The sequence below is a fragment of the Heliconius melpomene genome, chromosome 1, assembly GCF_056956725.1.
Source record: "Heliconius melpomene rosina isolate 202511_hmr_F chromosome 1, ASM5695672v1, whole genome shotgun sequence".
NCBI classification, from domain to species: Eukaryota; Metazoa; Arthropoda; class Insecta; order Lepidoptera; family Nymphalidae; genus Heliconius; species Heliconius melpomene.
In genome coordinates, this window is record NC_140389.1 from 6,680,531 (window position 1) to 6,703,288 (window position 22,758).

A 22,758-nucleotide genomic window follows, 5' to 3' on the forward strand; every position below is an offset into this window, starting at 1 on the left:
TTGACGAATTATTGGCCGGCCTTTACAGATCATTTCTATTTTGTTTGTAGCCTACGCTTTTGCCGTTGTATTGAGATAAGTGCTAATAGTTATATAGTTGTAAAAATTACTTAGAATAGTTATAAAAATATTTTATTTCTTATAAGTACCTATAGTAAATAGTTGTATTAATAATGTATAAAAAACTGAAGACAAGTATTTTTAGCAATAAGTCATACTTAAATAATAATTAAGAATATAATTGTTAGCTCGTGTTATTAGTTTTTTTCGCAATAATATGTAAATTACAGTTTTTTCTTATAAACGCATTAATTAAATAAGAATAATTAAATTTATAAATACGTAGTATAAATTTATAAGTATGAATTTTCAATAAGATTTTTTTTTTATATTTGAGTACATGACAAAAAAAATTGTACAAAATAAATAAATGTGTTTATAGGTAAAAAATAATCCAAGTTTCCTCTAAAACATTATTTTTAGTTAAACTCAATAATTAATCACTGCTGATATAAAGCATTAGCACAAAATAGTTTTATTGGTGCCTCTATATTACCTATTCGATCATAATTTAACTTTACATATATTACTTCCTGTAACTGTATAGTTTAATATCTAATATAAATTTTAAAAAAAATATATCAAATACTACATAGAGTCGCAAAAATAACCAAGGCTTATAACAAAATTTTATCTACATATATAATAATAATAAATAACCAAAAACCTAAAATTTCTACAAATAAAAACAAAACTCATAAAGCTTCATCTTAAAAGCTCGATCCTAAAGCTACCCGCTTCTACTACCGAGCAAGTGCATCCGTTACACTCGCGCCGCACCGGCCGTGTGTCCGGCGCGGGCGGCCGGTGGGCGTGCAGGCTGCACCGCCCCCGCCCTCCCCTCTGCCCGGGACCCCCGCGCACTCCCCCCACCTCCACTATACCCCCCACCCCCCTGTTTATTCTCGGCCCAGTGGCGGGGCGACAGTCGCCCGCGTGACGCGCAAACGATAGCACGCGCGTTCCCGCAACACACACAACAAACAAAAACACCGAGGTGCATTCGTACGCCGGACGTTCACGTAAAATTCTATTGTACGATATATTTCATACTTTTAAAAAAAATCCTACCGTCAGTTATACCCTCCTGTGAGCACAAAGCGGAAGTTCGGGGTGAAAAGCGATTGGAACGCGGAAAATGCATTTCCCGGGTGCAAGGCGCAGGCGGGCGGGCCGGGCCGGGGGGTGCAGGCGATGATGGACACCGTATTGATTTCTATCTGGCCGCTCCTCCCTCATTGTGCGATGCAGGGCGCGCCATCGATCGTTGCATCGGCCCTAAATTAACACCCCGTGGTCGCCGACTGGCCCGAGCCGAGATTTTTGCCCAAGTGTCCGATATGTAGTGCGTGTTGTGTTCAGTTTCCATTTCCCGAGTCACGTGGATAGTATGCGATTGGATTTTTCGGAGCGCAAACGACCGAAATACAATAATAATAATTAATACGACATAATTATTTATTAATTGATTAAAAAATTACCTAAATTACTTGTAAATTGCCCAAACTATGAATAAATAGCTGTAACTAGATTGTTTTATTTGAAATTGTATTGTTATGCAATTGTGTGCACTTGTGTTACATTTTGAATTGTTTGTAAGTATTGTTTAATTTGATCGGTGCCAATGATTGGGACATTTAATGCTTAATCATTTAAAAAGTGAATTGCATTTTTAGTTTTAAACAAAAACAGTGATTTGTTGAATGTTTTGAAGTTATTTGGAATCAATTATATTATTGTTAATTAATAAATAGTAATGTCCGTTAAAAAATCCAAAAGCAAATTTAATAAATAGAACAATTAGATAAAAATAAAGTTTATTATTCTAAAACAAACTGAAAGTTTTAAAATACCATCCTGCAACCATATCACATACACGCCGCTTTTCACCCTCGCGATTTTCTTTATCAAATTGAAATTATGTATAATAATTGTAAGAATAGTTTTCAACTAAGACTAAGAAAAATCGGCACCCTAACACGAATCTCTCATTACAGGCAAACAAAAAAACCAAAGCTTTAAGCCCAATAGGGTCATAGAATATAAAAATCGGCAGAAGTGACAATCGCTAAAGTGGCGGGGCTTGGGGGTCGAGTGGAATGCGCGGGAGAGCTGTATAGCGCGCGCGCACGCCCCGACACCGTGCCGCCCTGCGAGCAGCCGGCCATGGCGACCGAGACCGGTAAGTACCGATCATATTTGTCATTATACTCATAACAAACTATATAATTGCTAAATTTATCAACGAACAGAAAAATAACGGGAAAAGTCGTTTTTTGGCTGGAACATCCAATTTAGCGTCTTATAAGATAATTTCTGATTTAGATTCTATTCTAATATTTTCTGTTAAGATTGTGTGAAATTTAATGCAAAATATTTCAAAACAATGAGATAAAAACTCATTTATCGTAGAGTAATTCAACAAATTTCAAAAACAGCTGCGTACTTTACATAAACATTTTACACATTCAGCACTTATCAATTCCAGTTTGTGACCAGCTGCCAATTCGTGTTCATTTTCTTTTTTTTATCGAAAAGAAAATCATTCACAATCTATATAGATTCGTATATACGATTATACGAATAAAATAAATCATTAATATACAACAACCACTAATTAAACACCTTACCGTTAGTTAGGATTAAACTACGCCATCTTATATATTTTTTACATAGCTAGAAAGTAGAAAAAAGAAATGACTACAAAAATAAATAATAAAATCTTAAAATAAGTGTACTTATTATCTACATTTGGTAAGCCTCTCAAATCCAAACAATATAGCTATCATGACACATCTACAAAATTTTCGTAATCTACACAAACAAAAGTGCATATTTAAATTTAAAAAATAAATAAACAACAACATTCATTACCGTCCCATTGATGCACGAAATAATCGAAAGTTCCATCAATGGCCGGTAAGCCGCTCGACGAGTTTTTAACTGACAACGAAATCAAAAGTTTCCGTTGCGTATTCGTACTCATACCCATACAGTACTATACTATACGATACGCAATTGTTTACTAACAAGTACAATATATATGAGAGTCTACATGAGTTCGTTGATTCACCCCCAGTCCCACCCCCCGGCGGGAGGATCATCCCAGGATCCCAGGATAAGGGAGGCGAGCTTTAATGACGTCGCTTTTATTTCGAAGTGCGATATTTTTCTCGTTCTTTAAATGTATTTCCTTTATCGTTTCTTTTTAAACTCTTCGATTTATTTGATTTGGATTTTATATTTTTGTGTTGGACTTTTTTTATATATATATTTTCTTCGAATGCAGGTAATGAAGTAACTATATGTAGATAAAGCAGTAAATATTGTTAACATAATACTTAATTATATATCGTCCGTCTAACTTATTTACTTATTTAATTTCATTTTATGTCTTGCTGACATTTAAGTATAGTTAAAGAAATATTCACGTCTAATAAGAAGCCTATAACCATATTCAAAATTACATGTTAAGTGATGTAGACTAATATTAAATAATAACATTATAATAAAGTAAATATTGTTATAAATGTATGTATAAAAAGGTCCATGACTGGTTAAAGTTAGGCGCTAAGAGAAATTTTCTCGAAATTGATAGTCGAACTAAAAAAAAAACGGAATTTTCCATTCAAAGTCCACGCAAACACAGTTGAAGGCAACGACTAGTATAAAATAAGTTACTACCCCTTAAGGACATAGTAGGTATATAATATAGTAAAGAAGTTAAATCAATGAAAGGGTTGAGAGGGTGTCGGCGAGTGCGACAGACGTAAAGCGTGAAACACTTAACACTTACTGAGTAAAATTTACTTTAATACGAAATTGTATTTATACTAGAAAACCGTCCTACATGAAAATAAATAATTCTTATTATTAAGATCTCCAACTAGCAATCTCTTTTGTTCTTTTCTAAAATATTCCAGACATTAGCAGACGGACATAACGTTATGCTAATTATTTGGATTTTAAATAGATAAGTATCTTTAGTTATCTCCTTATATAGGAGAGTGAACAATTGTCTAAAGTAATATATTCCTAAATAAATTTAATAATTAAATTTTACAAATAAATATTGAAAACAATTACAGTTACAAAAAAAATATAGTTAGAAGAGATATATATATTCTAAAACGATGTAAAAGACCGATTTTTTTTAATATTATAAGCGTAATCTACACCCACCCGATTGTTTTCAGCCTAGAATTAAGCAAAATAAACTATTACGTGGATAAAAAAATTTGGAATAAAAATAAGTAAAATGTAAATTAAACATTCCCTGAAGTACGGATCAAACCCGCAACTGTCGGGAAAACAGATGCAAGAAATATACCTGAAATAGCAAATGTAATATAATAGCATTATAACACCGCAATTGCGAAATATCTGAAAATGACTGTAGAACAAAGTAATTAAATACTAAATTTCATTTATTCTATATATTTATAATAATAACATAAAAAACTACATTGGTAGAGGCAATCTTGGCGCAGTGGAACAGGGTCTGGTTACAGGTGCGATGAATGCGTGTTCGATTCCCTCTCGGCTGAATGAATATATTTTAATTATACTAGCGGCGGCGATTTCTGCCATTGTACATGCAATGTCAAGAAACGAATTACTTAGAGGAAACATAATTTTTAGTTATTTTTTTGGTTCTTTTTTAATTAAATATTTTAATTTATATAATATAAATTATAATTTCAAAGGATACATTTATAATACAAGGCTCGGTGCGGTCGCATCGCCGACCACAGGGCACAGGGGGTTAGGGAGACAGACGAGCGGGTGCATTCACACTAAATGTTAACGAACTTAATTAATAACGAGTACGTTATAATTAAATCACAAGAGATGAGAGATTTACCTACTGTAATAGTCATTTCACAGTTTTGCCAAATTAACAGTCGTCTCTTAGCTGTTAAATTGGATACCAATTAAAAGTGATAAAAAATTATAATCACTGAAGGGAACGAATTGTTTTCGCTGCTTCGCTCTTGTGACGAAACAAAACACGGCGTTGGGTTGCGCCACCCAAAGCTCATTTACTCACGTTGCTCATCCCATCAAAGTTGTCTCCACGATTTCTTTCTCGATCTGTATGAAAATCTTGACTAAGCTTTACAAATAAGTATAAGTATTCTCAACTCTCATTTTAAATTCTAAAAAAATCATCCTTCTGTTGAAAACAATGACATGTTATTTGACACGTAGGAAAGAAACACACTTCCGAGAATGGTTTCTAAGAGGCACAGGTTCAAATCCCGAATCCCGAAAAAAATGCGAATTTTTACCACAATTCGCATTTTTATACGCGCGCAAGGGAAAAAAGAGAGTATACTTTAATTTATACAAACTATAATTAATAAAAACATTTAGAATTGAAATATAAATTATAATTCTACAAATATATCCCGTCGTTTGTAGACTGTATAGGTAGGTAGTGGGTAGGTATACCTAATCGATATTGTATCGCTCCGGACATCGGGTGCAAGTACCCGATAAGTAATTCCAACTTTATAAATAATTTATATTTCAAAGAGATTTCAAATTCAAAAAGTTTGGATTGATTTTATTTGAAGAAATTTTGCGCTGTTGAATTAAACTGAAAGGTCAACAAAGTACATTGGAATTTACTCCAAGGTGTGTGAAGGTGACATTATTCTATAACTTCGCTGTTAGTTGTACCTATATTGTAGATACGACTTTTTACTCGGTATTTGTGAATTAATTTTTATTTTATTGTGATTCACGCCGTTTCCCTTATAGTGTTCCCCGTAGTGCCAGGAGACTTCGGTCACTTTCGGTCGGTATATTTACAAATGGTACATTTACATTCTATCATTTCAAAAACAACTGAGAGTATTAACACTAACTTTTTTCTATCTGTCGACCCTGCTATATGCAGAATACAGCGTTAAGTTGCATAATTTTATAAAGACTGTGCCTATTAGATGACGAATACAAACGCGTTAGCGTAAACAGTAAGGATAAAGCGAAACTACACTAATGATAACTCATTATAGGTACATATATTTCTTGTACATACGACAATATACATTTTTCAGTGGTAAAAATGAAAAAAACTCTTTCTTAGCTTCACGCTGTATCCCGCACTTATCAGGATAGACATAGGGTACCTGGGAACCTAGTGTAAGACACCCGTTACCTCGGGTAATTATTTCAATCCCCCAAGTGGGGGGTCGAACCCACAACTTGTAGGCCTGCGCCACTACGGCCTGCCTAAACCAGACCAAACCAAAATTATACCAAAAACACAAATAAACATAATATTATGACGGGCGTCTAACAGCTCGGTTGCACGCAGGCGCCGCGGGCGAGCAGCAGTACTCGCTGCGGTGGAACGACTTCCACTCGGCGATGGTGTCCTCCTTCCGCCGGCTGAGGGACGAGGAGGACTTCGTGGACGTCACACTGGCTTGCGCAGGCGCAACGTTTACAGCACATAAGGTAATGATAATAATATTTTTTACATGTTTAAAGTGATCTATAACTAACGTATAGCATTTCCAAGAGAAGCAAGTTCAAATCCATCTTTCTTTCTTCTTTTTTTATAGAAGTTTTTAGAAAAACATTTTGTAATGATTTGTCTACTATTCATGGTCTACTAAATGTAATGCATATAAGAAGAATTTTGTTTGACACCTAAAAATCAATGACCGTCGTCTTTCTATTGTGGAAGAAGTACGTTACTATTTTAAGCAAAAATACAGATTTCTATAAAATGTCGGCTGGCTTGCGTTGCATTTTGGCTGGCGTTGTTATTCTCAACCAAAATGTTTCTTTAGGTGGTGCTATCAGCATGCAGTCCATATTTCAGAAGATTATTAAAAGCGAACCCGTGCCAACACCCTATTGTAATACTTCGAGATGTGCATGATAAGGATATGGAGAGTTTGTTAAGGTAAGCTATAAAAAAAACATTGTCAGTATTTAGAGGTCGTCGTTGCTTAGTGGGTTAGCGTTTGACTGTAAGCGGTTACAGGTTCGATTCCCAAGTGCTTTGAATTGTGTCACTTAACACGTAATATCTCGAAAATTGGACGAAAAGTAGTACTAGTAAAGTCTAAAGCTAAAAAAATAAATTTTATATTATTATGAACAACATTACGTTTAATAAGAATTTCAATGTGAATCAGCTTCACGCTGTATCCCGCACACAGCAGGATAGGCAGAGGGAACCTAGTGTTAAGACACTCCGTTCCCCACTTTCTACCTAATTTGAATGTGAAATTATCAGTAATAGTGTAGCACTCTAACGAAGCGATGTAAAAGTCGAAAATATGTTATATATCTAAACGTACCTAATTCACATCAGTAAGATTATAACGAGATACCTACATGACATTTCATAAAATGGTCTTTTGGCGGAAACACTAAAACATATACTTATATATTGCCAAATATTGTCTCTTAATTAGCATAATACATAACAAATACGACGCCATATTGGCACAGTGATACGATCGTCGTAATTTTTTTATTTTTTAGTTTTATGCTTTTAAATAAAAAATTGACAATAAATATAAAGACAAACAGTTTAAGAAAAATACACACCCAAATATTTTCCAGGTTTATGTATCAGGGTGAAGTCCACATTGGACAAGAGCAACTAAAAGAGTTCCTAAGAGCCGCTCAACTTCTACAAGTCCGAGGGTTAACTGATGTTCCTCCGCCAGCGCCTTTGCCTACACTCGATCAGAAAGCGTCTCCGGTAAGCGAAACAAATACTCAGTTAAATAAGATAAGCTTCAGGGAAAAAATATTTACATGTCATAAGTATGTATCAACATAAAATGTGGAAATTGCGGCGTTGAGTTTCGCCTCTCAACACGCTCCAAAATTCGGCGGAATGCGGAGAGCGAGCGAGCGAGAGTGCTTTAACTTAACACTAGGCTCTCTCTACCTACCCTGTTACATGTAGAATAGAGCTCTTGAAGCTGTGAAAAAAATGTGAAACATATGAAATTCAACTATTACATGTATATCATAGCTTTCAATTAATAATCCCAAATCTAAATCTTAATTAACATCATATAATGTTTAAAGTTCCGATCAAGAAGTACAATACATCTGCCATTGGAAATTTAATTCTTAAGGATATTAACTTTTATTTAAAATGCGTAGTCCGCATCATCATGGACGGAGACTGGCAGCGGGGGCTCCCGCGAAGGCCGCGAGCCGCAGCCGCGCGAAGGCCGACGCGCCCGACGTCCCGACGAGGGCACACCCTGCACCCCGCCGCCCAAGCGCGCTCGCTCCTCAGACCTCTATCAAGCACAGATGAAGACCAGGTTGCTACTATTGAATTATTCTTTGATTTCTGTAACATATTTTCCATAACATTTTGATTATAATTGCTTTACCATCAAAGTACAATAGCCAAAAATCTCTAAATTAAGATGATGTAAACAATAAATTATTTTCGCAAAAGGTGGCGTCATCAAAACGGTACAATAATTGTAAAAGACCATCTATAGATAGAAATTAGAATTCAAATTGGTATTGCCATATAGTGTCATTAAATCAGCGCGTCTCTGTATTTAGGCAACTCCTATAATGGTCCACGCGAATTACCTCGCTGATTCACTAATCGGTAATGGCGCAGAAAAATTGTCAACTTTCTATAAGGATCTGTGTTAAATACTAGAAACTCGAACATAAAAAATGTTAATCACACAAAGAATGACGTAAACTCGAATAGAACAGGTTTTAAATACCAAATACCATTTTGCCAATAGGTAAATGAACTTGACGAACTAATTCCTTTGTACTTGCTAGAAATCTCATCGAACAGTCTATTATTTGATTTTAATTCAACTGAGCAAACAAATTAATAAATCAAAGATATATAAATATATAGTTAACATTTATGTATAAATTTATTTTTTGTGAACAGTTTATTATAACTTTTAATGACTTGTTACTTATTAGTTATTTACATAACTGGTGTAGGACGGAACAGCTACTAGCGGCGCAGGGCGCGAGTCCAGAGAGGATGGGCACAAACGGCCACGAACTGGCTCTCTTCAGCCAGGCTCTTGAAAATGCACAAAATCCACATCTCTCTGGAGTCTCCAATAACTTGGTGAGATATATGAGAACAATTTGATAGCTTTAAAATTGGAATATTTTTGATAGATTACGTATAATAAATTTGTAATTATTATAATAATATTTCTTGTTAACAGTCAGGGGATGGCGAAGAATCTTCATCAGACGCGGGCGCGAGCGACACTGAGGGTGACAACCGAGCCAAACAAGAACCAGTGGACTACGACGACCCCGCTACTATGGCAAACACAAATGGAGCGCTACCACACAACTTCCCCGGACTTCTCAACTTACCAGGTCACTTATTGCTCTTTTGTATTTTGACAACATTTTTTTATAAAAGGTGATATAAATCAACATTTAAATTTAACTTTACAGGATTTCCCGGCCTGCCTGGACCATCCGGAATACCAGATAATTTCGGTGAGTACCATCACTTATTGCACTAACATTCTGATGATGTGACTCAGTAATGACGATAATTAATATGACATCTATCGATATAAATGCAATTAGATTCGACCAGAACAAGTAATTTGTAACAAATAAAGTTAATGATTTTCAGCTCATTGCTAACGAACTTTGCGTCATTAATTGTACATTACGGAGTCACATACACGTAGCACATATTCAATAACACTAACAATTAAATATCTAGTAAATAACCGAACGATCTATCATTAAACTGAACAATTAGACAAATGTCCCCTTAATCGAGAATCCGATAGTAATAGCGACAATGGAAGTCATGTTGAATGTGAACGTATCGTATCGAAAGCCATACGCAGAGTTGGCAAGTACTGTGTGCGAGTGACAACTAAGGCGAACTGAAAGCGAGTCGTCTGCCCCAGGAGGCGCCTTCCCCGAGGCGGCCAGGCCCGCCTGCCCCGAGTGCGGCAAGCTCTACAGCAACAATAGCAACCTGAAGCAGCACATCCTCAACGTGCACGCCGCGCGCGACCTGTCACACGCCTGCCCCGTGTGCGGCAAGCGCTTCAAGACGCGCCAGTACATGCAGATACACATGAACTCCATACACGGCGTGAAGCAGAGGAGCCGGCGCGACCCCGCCCCCGACCCCGACCGACACACCTACAGTAGCGCTTAAGCGACTCGCTTGTTCTAACCGCCGCCTCTGTGTTACAGGGGCGGCTCTGGCGGGCGGGGCGGCCCTGGGCTACCGGCCGCAGTGTCCGCTCTGCGGCCGCGTCTACTCCTCCACCTCCAACCTGCGCCAGCATATGCTCAATGTGCACTCGCAGACCGACCGCGACCAGTGGTTCCCTTGTCAGCACTGCGGCAAGAAGTGCAAAACGAAGCACTACCTCATCAACCACCAGCTGCAGGCCCACGGCATCCGCCAGCGACAGAACTCTTAGAGACGGCGCGCGGCCGAGCCGCCCCCCGCGCCCATTGCCTCCCCCGCCGCGCCCGCCACGCCCCTGCCGCATCACGCCTGGTGGTAGCGGTACTCGTGCCAATGACGATGGACCCATAGGGAACGCGTATCGGACTCTTTACCAATATACTATATTTGATATATCGTAATATTTTTAGACCGTTTATTGTGAACGTCGTTAGGGATAGTTAGCGCCGGCCGTCGGATTTGCCAACCGTTCATAACGTAGAGTAATTTGGTGCTGTCGGCATTGCAGATGCCGCGGCGCGGGACGCGTTGGCAAAGCCGGCGACGAGCGATTTCGTCGAGGGGAAGGATGGAGGGAGCGAGTTGCTAAAGTATCTGGAGGGAAACGAATCGGTCAAAAAGGCGGTGTTCGGCGAACGACTCCAGTGTCCGTTGTGCTTCATGAGCTTGGACTCGCTAGCGTTGGCGCGCAGACACCTGGAGGCACACTACCCGCGGGACAGCCCTGTGTGTCCCGTCGCCACCTGCGCGCGGTACTTCGCGCATCCCAACTCAGTACGGAACCACATGCGAATAAAACACCGCCGCCAGTGGGAGAAAATGAAAACGTTGAAATGGAGTTGTGGGTGGGCCAACTAACGCTTGGCGAAGATCATAAATAGAAAAACCGAAGACGGCAACTCGTTCGCCATTCGGCTAAACTAGCTAAAACGGCTGTGAATCGGAACTACGAGTGGGGCTTTTATATGTTACTGAGAAAACCAGAAATCAATGATCTCCACAATGCATTTTTCATATTCAGCAGTAATATACGTACGTAAACAATATATAAACCAGTAGGGTAAATCGACTGAAAATTATTTTTGTAGTAGTATAGACTGATATTATTTAAGTATAACTTGGGAAACTCTGCAGCGAGTCGCTCACAGCGCTTACGAGGCGAGGACGTACTTAAGTAGAGATTTTATTGTATAAAAATCTTTTCTAATAAAAAATAGTCTAAGGAGCGGTTCGGTTACAGAGTAACTTAAGCATTAGTTTTGTAAAGCGCATTATGACTTGTGATGATTGGTGCCATTGATAGATTACGAAGTGCAACTAAACGGTACGACCATTCTCTCCTCTCTGAATGAGTCTACTTCCAATGTTGCTATTACTTCTGTGTAGTTCTTTGTATTTGTACTGTCAATAGTTATTAGTCTTCCTTTCTAGTTACTGTCCTGAGTCATATATTTATTATAATATTCATTTCGTTTTGTATACACTCAACTCTATCGCACAATTTATTGTAATTGCTTTCTGAATATTCTTGGAAACCATTTCGTTTACTTCTATGACGATCAGGACATCTTGACTCAACTGTTCGGTGTAGATATAAGCAGCAAGTAGCACAGAGGCTTCGCGAACCATTAGTTTTAAAACGATAAAATTTAGTTTTGGCTCATTAGTTTAAATAGATAAACAATTAAGGGAACTGTTCATAGTCTCTAGTAGAGTCAGGTTTACGAAGTGCCTAGAAAACATGTGATGCCTCTGTGCCGCAGGCTGCTCTATGATGTATATTTTCGACCATAGATAAGACAATACGAGATAGATTTTAATGAAATCGAATGCCTTTAAACGCAATAGTAATACGTTCACAACTGATAGGTATTATTTTTTATTAATTTAGAGCCCTGTAGGCAGAGAGCACAATCAAAAACATATCTAGTCATAGTAGAAGATACGAGGATTTATTGTACATGTATAAAAATTGCATGTTCCATTCGCATATATTTTATTACGAGTAAATAAATATAAGAAAAATACACCAAACAATATAATAAATTATATATTTTTACATTATGTAAAAAACTCATGATAATTAAGTCTAAATTATGTGGACTACGCCTAAATCAAGTCCGCGTTGACAACTCAGCTTAATGGCCTGATTTTTCAAACTTTTCCATAAATACTCTTTATTTCTTTAAATTCTCTGACTCAAATGTAAAGTTACTATATACACAATAAATAGATTAGTGGGGGCACACAGTTGTTTGTAATATATATGCAACAATAAGCATTCGTATAGACTGCTAGTGTACACCCATGCCACAACCACCTGTGTCGCCCACCGTACGCTTCCAAAATATATGCGATAGGAAGGCAAATAGATCTCGGAAACGATTAAAAGAATATTGGTAAAAATTAGCGTGTAGTTAAAATTGTTCCTGACGCCTGAGAGGCAATGTCGTAATCTTTATATTATAAATATTTGTAAGCGTAAAGTAAAAAATGTAATTAGTCATTTCAATAACCAAATGTTCAATGTGAGTAAACGATTCTAGTGGCGTTTGTATTAGTGATACGATATATACGTAATAATTTAATTTTTACCCGAAAAAAAAATGTCTGCTTATATGAAACATAAACAATAAAACTACGAAGTAGACTTCTTGCGTTTTTTTCTAATAACAAACAAACTATTGTTATATTATGTCTAAAAAATATTAAATGAACAGGTAAGAAACATATATAAGTAAAAGTACTAAGTAATTGTTAAACTTCCTACTTCCTAATTACATAATTTCCATCGCCAGGAGGTTGTCGTCGAACCCAAGACCTACTTCGTGTCAGAGCAACCGACCCAAGGCCATGTCCAAAGTGTGGGAAAATCTACAGATCAGCACATACGCTGAGAACTCATCTTGAAGACAAGCATACTGTGTGTCCTGGATACCGGTAAGATATTTCCTTTGTAACCCATTTTGTTGCATTTTCCGCATCTTAGAAGATAGCAATTCCTATAAATGAATCAATTAAGAATTGATTGATAAATAATAGTAAAATAAAAAATATATATGATCAACACTTTGAAAATTTTTCAACAACCCATGCGACAATTAAATCCACAACATTCAGTCTAATCCAACCTGTATCCAAAATAACGGAATAATTAAGAATAAAATATATAGAGATTATTTCGTGCCAAATAATACTTAATAAATAAATAATACTTAATATATTTTGAACAGCTGCGTGCTATGTGGAACAGTGGCCAAGTCACGGAACTCTCTGCACTCACATATGTCTCGGCAACATCGCGGCATCTCTACTAAAGATCTGCCCGTGCTCCAGATGCCTACACGGTTTGACCCGGAACTTGCCAGCCAGTGAGTATGACTTATTCCATATAAAGTACATATATATAACCTTGAGAAATACGATTTTTATAATGTTGGTAAAGCTTCACTCTTTTTTGCGCATAGCAGACTACCCTGCTACGCGGAAGGAGACTACTGTTAAAACGATCCAATCCCCACTTTCTGGTCAAAGCAGGGAAATTAAAATAATTTTAATATAATCATTCCCCCGAGTGGGGATTAAACTCACAATTATCACGTTTGGCTGTCCCAACATGTAACGACGGGCTCTATGATGATATTATAGGAAAGTCATATTTTAAGCAAAAAACAGTAAAGGACTGTTCCGAAAGTATGTTAATAGTAGTGTAGAAAAAGACATGATATAAAATAGACACAATGAAAAATGAAAGAAGTATATAATAATAATACACATACACTTCCTAAACTGAAAAAAATATTATTTTCTTTATTCTTTCCTTTAGGCTATTTAGTAATTCATCATGAAATCCTTATAAAAACTCAGGTTATTAGCCAAAGCTGGTGTAAAAGTATCACCAGAACAGCTTCGGGCGCGGGCATCTCCCACTGGACCACGTCGTTCTGATATAAAGCTGGATGCCAAATCAGCCGCTTCTGAGAATAGCTCGCTGTGCGGTGACAACGACGACGACCTCAGCCAGTCAAAATACCAAGACTCTTTGCCTGTTTCTCCGCCACGTAAGTATAATTAATATTAATTGTAAAAACATCATTCCACATGAAATAATTTATCTAAACACTATTACACCAAGATGATAATATATTGTCTTTTTTTATTTTGTCCAAAAAATTGTGTTTATTTATGATATTGTTTTAAATATTTACCAGACATAAACAACTTGACAAACACTACCATAACAAAAGTGCCAGCAGTGCGAGCAGTCACAGCCAAAGCTGTTGAAAATTTACCACATGGATTATCTGGGATGAAACACGACGATTATCCACCAGGTTTCGGAGGAGGTTCAGCAATATTGGACACCTACCTTCAGTATATAGGAGAAAATGTTTTTGGTGAGATTCTCTTAAATACGCCTTTTTTCCTAAATTAATTGGATTAAAGTTACAATTATTCAGAAGCACTAAAATAAAAGAAGTTATTTTAATGTGAATATCTGCTTTCAGGAATGAACGCAGCGAAACTTGCACAAATGAATGCTATGCACATGGATAGGAAAACTTACGACGAGCCTTCACCACAAATGGGATCACTGCCCCCACCCCCCACGACCCTCGCACACCAACGCTTCTTGAAACAAATGCAAAGACAGTACACAGAGAACATGGGGAAGCCGGACATCATGCGAGACTCCGATGAACCCTTGGACCTCGGCAAGGAGAGACAAAGGAACGATAGCATCAGCGAAGCGGAAATTGACAAGCAAGACATGGACAAAGATATGAACAAGGATTATTATAACAAGGGATATAATGATGACGACCGAAGGTTACACTCGGAGCAAGAACTGGAACACAGCGGCCATGACGACGGCGACTACTCCGAGGACGAACACAATAAGACGGTGTCCTCATGAAATGATGTAAGCCTCGCCGCGTAATTAGTTGCAAGTGAAACTGTTAAGAGAATGTTTTGTTGATTGATGATTTATGAAACGGTGCTTGAGTGTTAAGTTACGTCATTAGCTGATTCAATTTGAACGATTTGTTGTTGACCCGTGTATCGTGGTGCCATTAACCGATATTGTATACTAAGTATTGTATTGAAGCATAGAGTCGCCCGGGCGGCGACGTAGCGTGACCCGCGTCCACACTAGCTGTGAGATTCTTTAGTAGTAAATAACTAGTGAGTAGTAACTTTATCGTATGCGAGCCCTGCGGTCCTGCGGCCCCGCAGCCCTGCAGCACTGCGGCCCTGCGGCGGGCTCGCATAGTAACTCCATCCAACTACCTCAACATTCGGGCCAATACGGCAACGTTGTAATAAAAAATCCACACAAATTGTGAAATTCCATCCATCTACCTCACTTCAATAGATTTTATTTAATATTTTATACAATTTATAGATATAATAACTGTTGTTTTATGCATTTTTCAGATTGCATTTATATACTATATAGAGTATATGGTAGGTAAATATAAAGCGAGTCGTCGGCGGCAGAGCCCGCCCGTAGTCTTACCGTTTTATTTTTATAGAGAGCGCACTCACTAGAGATGAATTAGACTGTCACTACCGTAGAGTAATGTTACCTTATATTGAAAGAATATGCACCTATATTTAGGAGAAACAAGATATCTTTGTATACGAACAAACATACCAGAGCTTAAACTTATATTTATCGATGTGCGTACAAAGAATCGCGGATATTTTAATAAGTTAAAGTTGACATCTCCGCCTTGAGACTGATTTTTCAGGGGTTTAAGCGATTCAAGTTCAAATTGGTCAAAGCGACGCGTTGTAACTTGTATATAAACATGTGGTGATATGTAAAGTACATAATAAACAAACAAAAGCAATAAATAAAGTATACCTTGATGTTGCCTTCGTACGTGTATGTATACTCGTATACCTACAGGATGGCGGCCGACCGCCATCTGCTCGGCTGGACGCTGGAATAATGATTACTGTGATTACAATCTCATTATTAGCCTTCGATAATTATACATATTTTTTAGAGTACAATGTTATAGTTATTTAGTATATCGTAAGTTAAGAGTAAGCAAGTCACAAATATTTACTTCCCGAATGTTAGAAATCACTTTATTTAACGATAAGTATAGAGCAATAGCATTTTACCTTTTTTATGTGAAATAAAAGTGATTAGGACTCTGTACTTGTGGTGTTGAAATCATTGGTTACATCATATTATATTTGAGAAAAATAAAAACATTTAATTTTAATAAAGGAGTTGTTATAACAATTATACTTATCAGAAGTACACCAGAAGTACATTGTCCCACTTTAAATTATTTACCTTATATTATGAAAATTTTTGATTTGTCGTGTTGCAACACTGCATTTGATGTGTTTAATTTGACAGGTGTCAGTGAGCGGTCACGACAAAACTATTGTAATAACGTAATACAAATACATCTACATACATAATATAGTTTAAGATTACGGGTTGATTGATTATTTTTAGCGTGTTAGTGAGATTTGACGGGTTGCGTCGTTTGGTTTGCGTAAACAATAATCTTGTTGACAGTTACGATGTTGCCATAGTAAGTAATTATTTTTGACTGTACATATGTTTTGATTGTTTAGAAGTGTGCTTATTTTTCTCATTACGTTATAGAAGATTGACTTTATTTAAGATATTTGCAGATTCATAGTTGAAGCACTGTACACTCTACAATAGTCAGTTACCAGATTGTGATTAAGAAATGTTATATATATATTTTTTCAAACACTTTGCATACCACAATTTAAATACATACATATATGAGACGGCGATGGAGTTGTATGAGGAATTAATGAAATAAATGAGGCTATTTTCTGAGCGGAATGAAACTTAATTTAAAATTTCTGGAATAAAAACTTGTTGTTATACGACGAAACATATTTCCACCCAACTCCCGGCGCCGCCTCGACGTTGTTGATACTTATATTATATACCAGTGAAGATTATGATAATTAGGACTTTAAGTCGATCATTATGCTATATTTGTGTAAAAAGTATTTTTAGTTACCTTTTTGAACTTTGAAAGTTCGTTAATAGTAATTCTTCTTTATGTTAGTCACCCGACTATACCTCATTAAACTTGTAAGATTCTTCCTTTGTACCAGGAAAGCCATTATTGTGCATCTTTTGTCGTGTTAGCAATAAATTAAATGAATGACATTAAATAATTTTATGACAAAAGATTCAGAATAAATATGCTCACTATATTGTTTTGTAGACATAACCTGATAGTTTCTGTGAAATTTATTTAAATTTTTAATATTTAGCGAAAAACGTGGGTGAATGGACGGACATAATAAAATAAATATATTTTATAATAGAAAGCACAAAATTTGTTGAAATTGCGTACTTAGTAGTTATTAGAGGAAACATCAAAAACAGGTTGTTATTTTCCTATAGACTTCCAACATTGTTGTAAAAATTAAGCACTTTAGTTTCGGTACTCAATAAATATTTTCAGTGTCGTTTATTAAAGAGAAAATTATTTAAATTATAAGGTGTAACTTTTATTTATCTACCATTATTGTGGCGTTGTTATGTGTTGCCATGATCAAAATAAAATATTAAAAAAAAATCTCAGGTGTTATAATACTCTTAAAAATTAAGTTTTCTTTTATTTAAATCAATGCCACGCCTCTGCCATTGTACTTTAGTATACTAGATGTATGCTGCTTCACTATCATTATAAACAAGATAATAAAAATAATTGTTTTGAAATTTTAAGATATTTTATTTTTAACAGAAAAAAATACTCTAAATAAATTACTCACAGCAAAGACCTGCACTATACATGGAGATACAATAATTATTAAATATAACATTTATATATGAATTGCTCAAATTTTTTATTAAAATAAGTGACGATTTTATATACGAAATTTATGAAAGAAATACAGATATGCAAAAGATGACTTCCTATTGAACAACTTACAAATATTCAATTTTGAAATTCTTGAAGCGGATCAATCACATATATTTAGCATTACATGTTATTTTATATTTTCGGAAATCCAAAGTTGGTAGTAGTCTGGGGCCTGTGGTCACACACATTCCCACCCGGAATTCCAGTTCAGCCTAATTTCAACGACCTATTACACAATATTTCTTCGTCGGGTTTCCAACGTCGGTTTTCAAAATTGTACAAAACTAAATATACACGACTAATAAACTTCAACAATTTAATACAAAATATAGCAAATATATTTTATCTAATTAATACACACAATGAAATCTATGTATGAAATGTGCAACTTTTTTTTTGATAAGAAATTGTTATTACTGAGAAATCTAAATCTATTCCTATGCATATAATACATATTTATACACGAAAAAATTATAAATGTCTAATATTTTGGTGAGAGACTTAACAGAAAATTCGTAATGCATTTAAAATTAATATAAAAACTTAAGCTTATAGGTAAATTATAAGTATTGAATAACAAAACAATAGTCACAATAATTGAGTTGCTTTAAACACATTTAGGATATTCTACACAAATAAATCAATGAGGCCGAGGGGCCAATCAAGGATTACGTAACACTAACAGCTAACTTCAGGGGGGCTCGGCTTGAAGGCTCGTCGACAGTAAGTAAGGAAACAGAAACAATATAACGCCTAGTTCACAGACTCCCTTTCACCCCTGTAACATATGGTAATATTTTACAATACATTTATTTAAACCTTTCCCGAAAGATTGCGTTATGTAATAATTGAACACGCCCCAGGGTAATAGCTATAATACGATGGACGAGTCGGTTCGTGGCCGCACTGAAGTTAGCTATAGGTGGTGCAGACTTGAATTTAGATATTTTTACCTAATTTTAATTATTTTATTCCCGAGTAGTCCATGCTCAAAAGATCCGAATGTTTAACTTCAGGGCGATCTTTAGACGATCCGAATGTTTAACTATAATAACTACCATTTCTACGCATAACTTTGATTAAATCAGGAGGCCGAATTTTTATTTCACATATTTTAATTTGTTTTTAATTCAATTTTAATATTGTTTATTTTTTATTACCTACAACCAACATAGTCTGGGGGCTGGCCTGAGAGCCTTAATAAAAAAAAGAAAAATAAAAGAAAGAAATATTTTAGTTTATTAATAAGGCTTAATAATCATATATATATATATATATATATTTAATAATTAATAATAAATATTTTTGGAATATAAAGCCTAGAAGACTCGTTTAAGAGATCTAAATTTTGTACAGTGATACTTCTATTGTGTAATAACATTTTGGTTTGTGTTGAAGCATTACTCCTTTACTCTTCCTGCTCTCGTTCGTTTCTCTTCCTTTTCAGGAGATAATGAACACCTAATACAGCGTTCATTCTGTAATAATACGTTTTATTTTGAAAAATTAAATCATTGTATTAAAATTCGGGCTAGAGAGATGAGTGAATTCTCTAGATACCTATATATAACGAAAAAAATATAGTAATCTAACTAGTCTATTTTTATCGCAGTTTGCGAGTTTAATGCCCATTTGGGAGAATGAATTACTTTCATTTTCCTCACTCTGGTTCCGTCACCACGCATTGACTTAGAATTGGAAGGAGAGTGAGCAACACAATGTGAGACAAGTTTTGAAAAATTATTCAGAATAAATAAAATAAATCAGCTTCACGCTGTATCCCGCAGACAGCAGGGTAGTTAGAGGGAGCAGGGTAGTGTTAAAACATTCTGTTCCCCCTTTTTCCGCCAAATTATGGAGGCAAAGTATTGAACTCAACGCCGCCCTTTGCCTTGACACACATTTATTAAAAGTATATTGTTGTTTTCAATAATTTAAAAAGTTATTAAAAGTAATAATAAAAGAAAACAGCTTCAAGCTTTTTCCCCAGTTTTCAACCATCTTTCAAAATATTTAGTGTCGAGTGGCGGAAGTCAACGCACACGCCGCACTGTCTTGTTACCAGAGCGATTAAAGAATAAATTTCTCCTAGTCGGAATCGAACCCATGACCGTCACGTTTACATTAAAATGCTGTGCCGCCACACAAGTTATACAAGTTGAACATTAATCACGAAATTAATACACAATATTTCAAAAACAAAAAAGGAAATAAATATTGCACTTAATTGCACCCTTTATCCCACCAAAATATCAAAAAAATCTACAACTATTACTAAAACAATAATACAAACATCAACTTACAAGAAAGCTAAATGCTATTTCTTGCTACTAGCCAGAGCTATGCCGAGGCCGACAAGTCCGCCGATAGCGAGAACTGCACCGCCCGCCACCGCCATGCCGAGAAGACCGTCTTTCTCCATACGCTTGTTTATTTGACGCTAGGATCGAACAAAAAAATATACAATGGATATAAAATTAATATGGATAGGTCTATATATTCAAAAATACAGGATAGGTCTATAGATTCAAACATATAAAAACATTTTTAAATCCTATCTAAATAAATCCTAAATCTGATGAATATATATCAAATCCCTATATCAAACAAGCAAGTATAAATAAGTCATTTCATGGCACTCTCGAAACACTTATTCAACTAAGTAATTGAATAAAAATGTTGCACAATCATAATGAAACATGCATTATTTTTTTGTAACAATAAAAGCATTTACAAAATGTCAAGATTTGGCATTTAGCCACATTTTTCCTTTTGTTTGAAAGTTAAATCTTGAAATCTTCAGCAATAAAAAACATTTATTTAAATGCAATAATACTTTTAAAGGAACAGTATGATGACAGTATAAATAAAATATTTTCTTTTTTTATACTTTCACTTACTTTCATTTTTATATTCTTAACTGCAAGAAAACTAATTATACAAACTTATGGATGTGATTTTAGAAATAGCCCATTATGTTTAAAATGACATTAATTTTTATATGAATACTTTTGCCTTTTTTTTTTGGATTAATCAAGGTTTCATAGAAAGAAAGCACCCAATTCTCACCCAAGTCTTGAATGTTAAGTGAAAGTACCTTATGTAGATTAAATGTTACAAGAAAAAAATATTATACATTATTTAGAGTGCAGTTTGATGTTTAGAACCCACAACAAGAACAAGAATATGTGCTCAACTGACATGTTTGGAACACCATATTCAAAGAATCAACATCATCATTTGAAAATGTAAAAAAAAATACAAAATCTACTGTTATTTTATTTTATACAGTAGAGAATACAAATCAATATTTAAAATGGTAAAAACCTTAAAACCTAAATAATATATGTATACTCATAGTATTTTAAAAAGTTTTATTGTCTCCTCTGAGAATTTGGTTAGTAGGCTACACTCAGCAAGCTCCAATGATACAAGCCGATAATATATGCTTTCCTTAAACTGTTTCTACAAAATGGACTCTAAAGTTGACTGAATAAAATAAAAATGGTATTTTTCTAACTGTAGTTATAACATAATGATTTTTAATAAACCTACCTCTAAAGCCAGCACTTGTTGGTTTGCAGGTTCAATTTCTAGGAATGATTTTACATAATGCAAAGCTTTGTTGTACTCTCTAATTCTAGCATGTCCAATAGCAAGATAGAATAGATAGTCTCTTTTGCCTTCTACATGGGAATTAAACAGTTCTTTGAGGAGGAGAATACCCTGAAATTAGTGAAATTAAAATATTACACAATATCAATGCCATATTTGATAAGACTTGGAAGTGTCCAAGGGATATCTTTTTATTTATGAATGAATTGAAATAAAACAAATAGAGTTTTAAATTGGTTATGCCATTTATGAGATTGGCGTGCAAAAATGTTCTATTACATTAATAGATTTTCTCCTATATCTTCCATGTCCCTTCAGACAGCGATTAGTTACAATTGTAATATATAGATGTATACTAACTAAAGTTTAAAGTAAGCAAACATTGAAACAGACCTTTCTTATATCGGTTGCGTATTTGCTTCGTACTAGGCACCATGCATATTCAAATTGCGCTTTAGGCGTCACATTTCCTTGATGTAGTTGTTCATGGAAAACTTTCTCGAATTTCTAAAAGAAAAACGCAATAAGTATATAAACAAAATAATGCATTACAATGAGTCACGACTAAATGACCTCACGTAACTTACTTCTAAATCCTCTGAGGATACTATTTCATCTAATACGTCATCCATTGTTATATAAAAATTAAGTATTCGTCTTTAATTTAAATAGCGTAAAATCAATTTTCATTATTCGACCAATATAACAATTTATATGAAACTCAAAATTATTGTAGTGAATTTACTAAAGAAGTATACATTCGTGACAAGGGTTTGACGTTTGTAATTTGACAATCAATGATTGTAATTTGTAATTGTAACGAAATTTTTTACTATCTGTTGACGCAAAATCCATGCATTTCCGTAAAAATAAAAAATACGGTGTAAACTATGATATAATAAAATAAATATACCCTAATCGCTTATTAAGTACTGGTTTATAATTTCAATAAGTTTGTTTAAATTTATTTAAGTCCAA

General features: G+C 35.2%; 2 protein-coding genes across 4 annotated transcripts; one reads left to right on the forward strand and one right to left on the reverse strand.

The window, feature by feature from the left end:
• Positions 1-987: 987 nt before the first annotated feature.
• On the forward strand, positions 988-18,020 carry ab (BTB/POZ-zinc finger protein abrupt). 3 transcript variants are annotated; one of them, XM_085204455.1, is made up of 14 exons: positions 988-1,095; positions 2,058-2,242; positions 6,371-6,528; positions 6,867-6,982; positions 7,651-7,792; positions 8,206-8,372; positions 9,034-9,166; positions 9,270-9,429; positions 9,511-9,555; positions 13,078-13,219; positions 13,513-13,650; positions 14,147-14,340; positions 14,491-14,676; positions 14,788-18,020. In XM_085204455.1, exons 2-14 carry the CDS (start codon positions 2,227-2,229, stop codon positions 15,195-15,197), a joined length of 2,007 nt encoding a protein of 668 aa, XP_085060581.1. In that variant the 5' UTR covers positions 988-1,095; positions 2,058-2,226; the 3' UTR covers positions 15,198-18,020. The 3 variants fall into 3 exon arrangements, with proteins under 3 accessions (XP_085060581.1, XP_085062137.1, XP_085061356.1); XM_085206011.1 differs by having other exon boundaries at positions 6,386-6,528; XM_085205230.1 differs by lacking the exon at positions 988-1,095 and adding an exon at positions 1,151-1,655.
• On the reverse strand, positions 18,013-22,625 carry Fis1 (Mitochondrial fission 1 protein). Its single transcript, XM_085206999.1, has 5 exons — positions 22,368-22,625; positions 22,174-22,287; positions 21,721-21,891; positions 20,469-20,605; positions 18,013-19,643 (listed from the first exon to the last, which is right to left on the reverse strand). Exons 1-4 carry the CDS (start codon positions 22,410-22,412, stop codon positions 20,483-20,485), a joined length of 453 nt encoding a protein of 150 aa, XP_085063125.1. The 5' UTR covers positions 22,413-22,625; the 3' UTR covers positions 18,013-19,643; positions 20,469-20,482.
• Positions 22,626-22,758: the final 133 nt, after the last annotated feature.

Excerpts from the sequence above, each read along its gene's own strand:
- ab (XM_085204455.1), top strand. Across the intron at positions 9,556-13,077 it reads CGGAATACCAGATAATTTCG|GAGGTTGTCGTCGAACCCAA; the intron begins GTGAGTACCATC and ends TTCCATCGCCAG. Across the intron at positions 14,341-14,490 it reads TTTGCCTGTTTCTCCGCCAC|ACATAAACAACTTGACAAAC; the intron begins GTAAGTATAATT and ends AATATTTACCAG.
- Fis1 (XM_085206999.1), bottom strand. The coding sequence starts at position 22,412 with ATGGATGACGTATTAGATGAAATAGTATCCTCAGAGGATTTAGAA. Across the intron at positions 22,288-22,367 it reads TATCCTCAGAGGATTTAGAA|AAATTCGAGAAAGTTTTCCA; the intron begins GTAAGTTACGTG and ends TTTTTCTTTTAG. Across the intron at positions 21,892-22,173 it reads ACGCAACCGATATAAGAAAG|GGTATTCTCCTCCTCAAAGA; the intron begins GTCTGTTTCAAT and ends CACTAATTTCAG.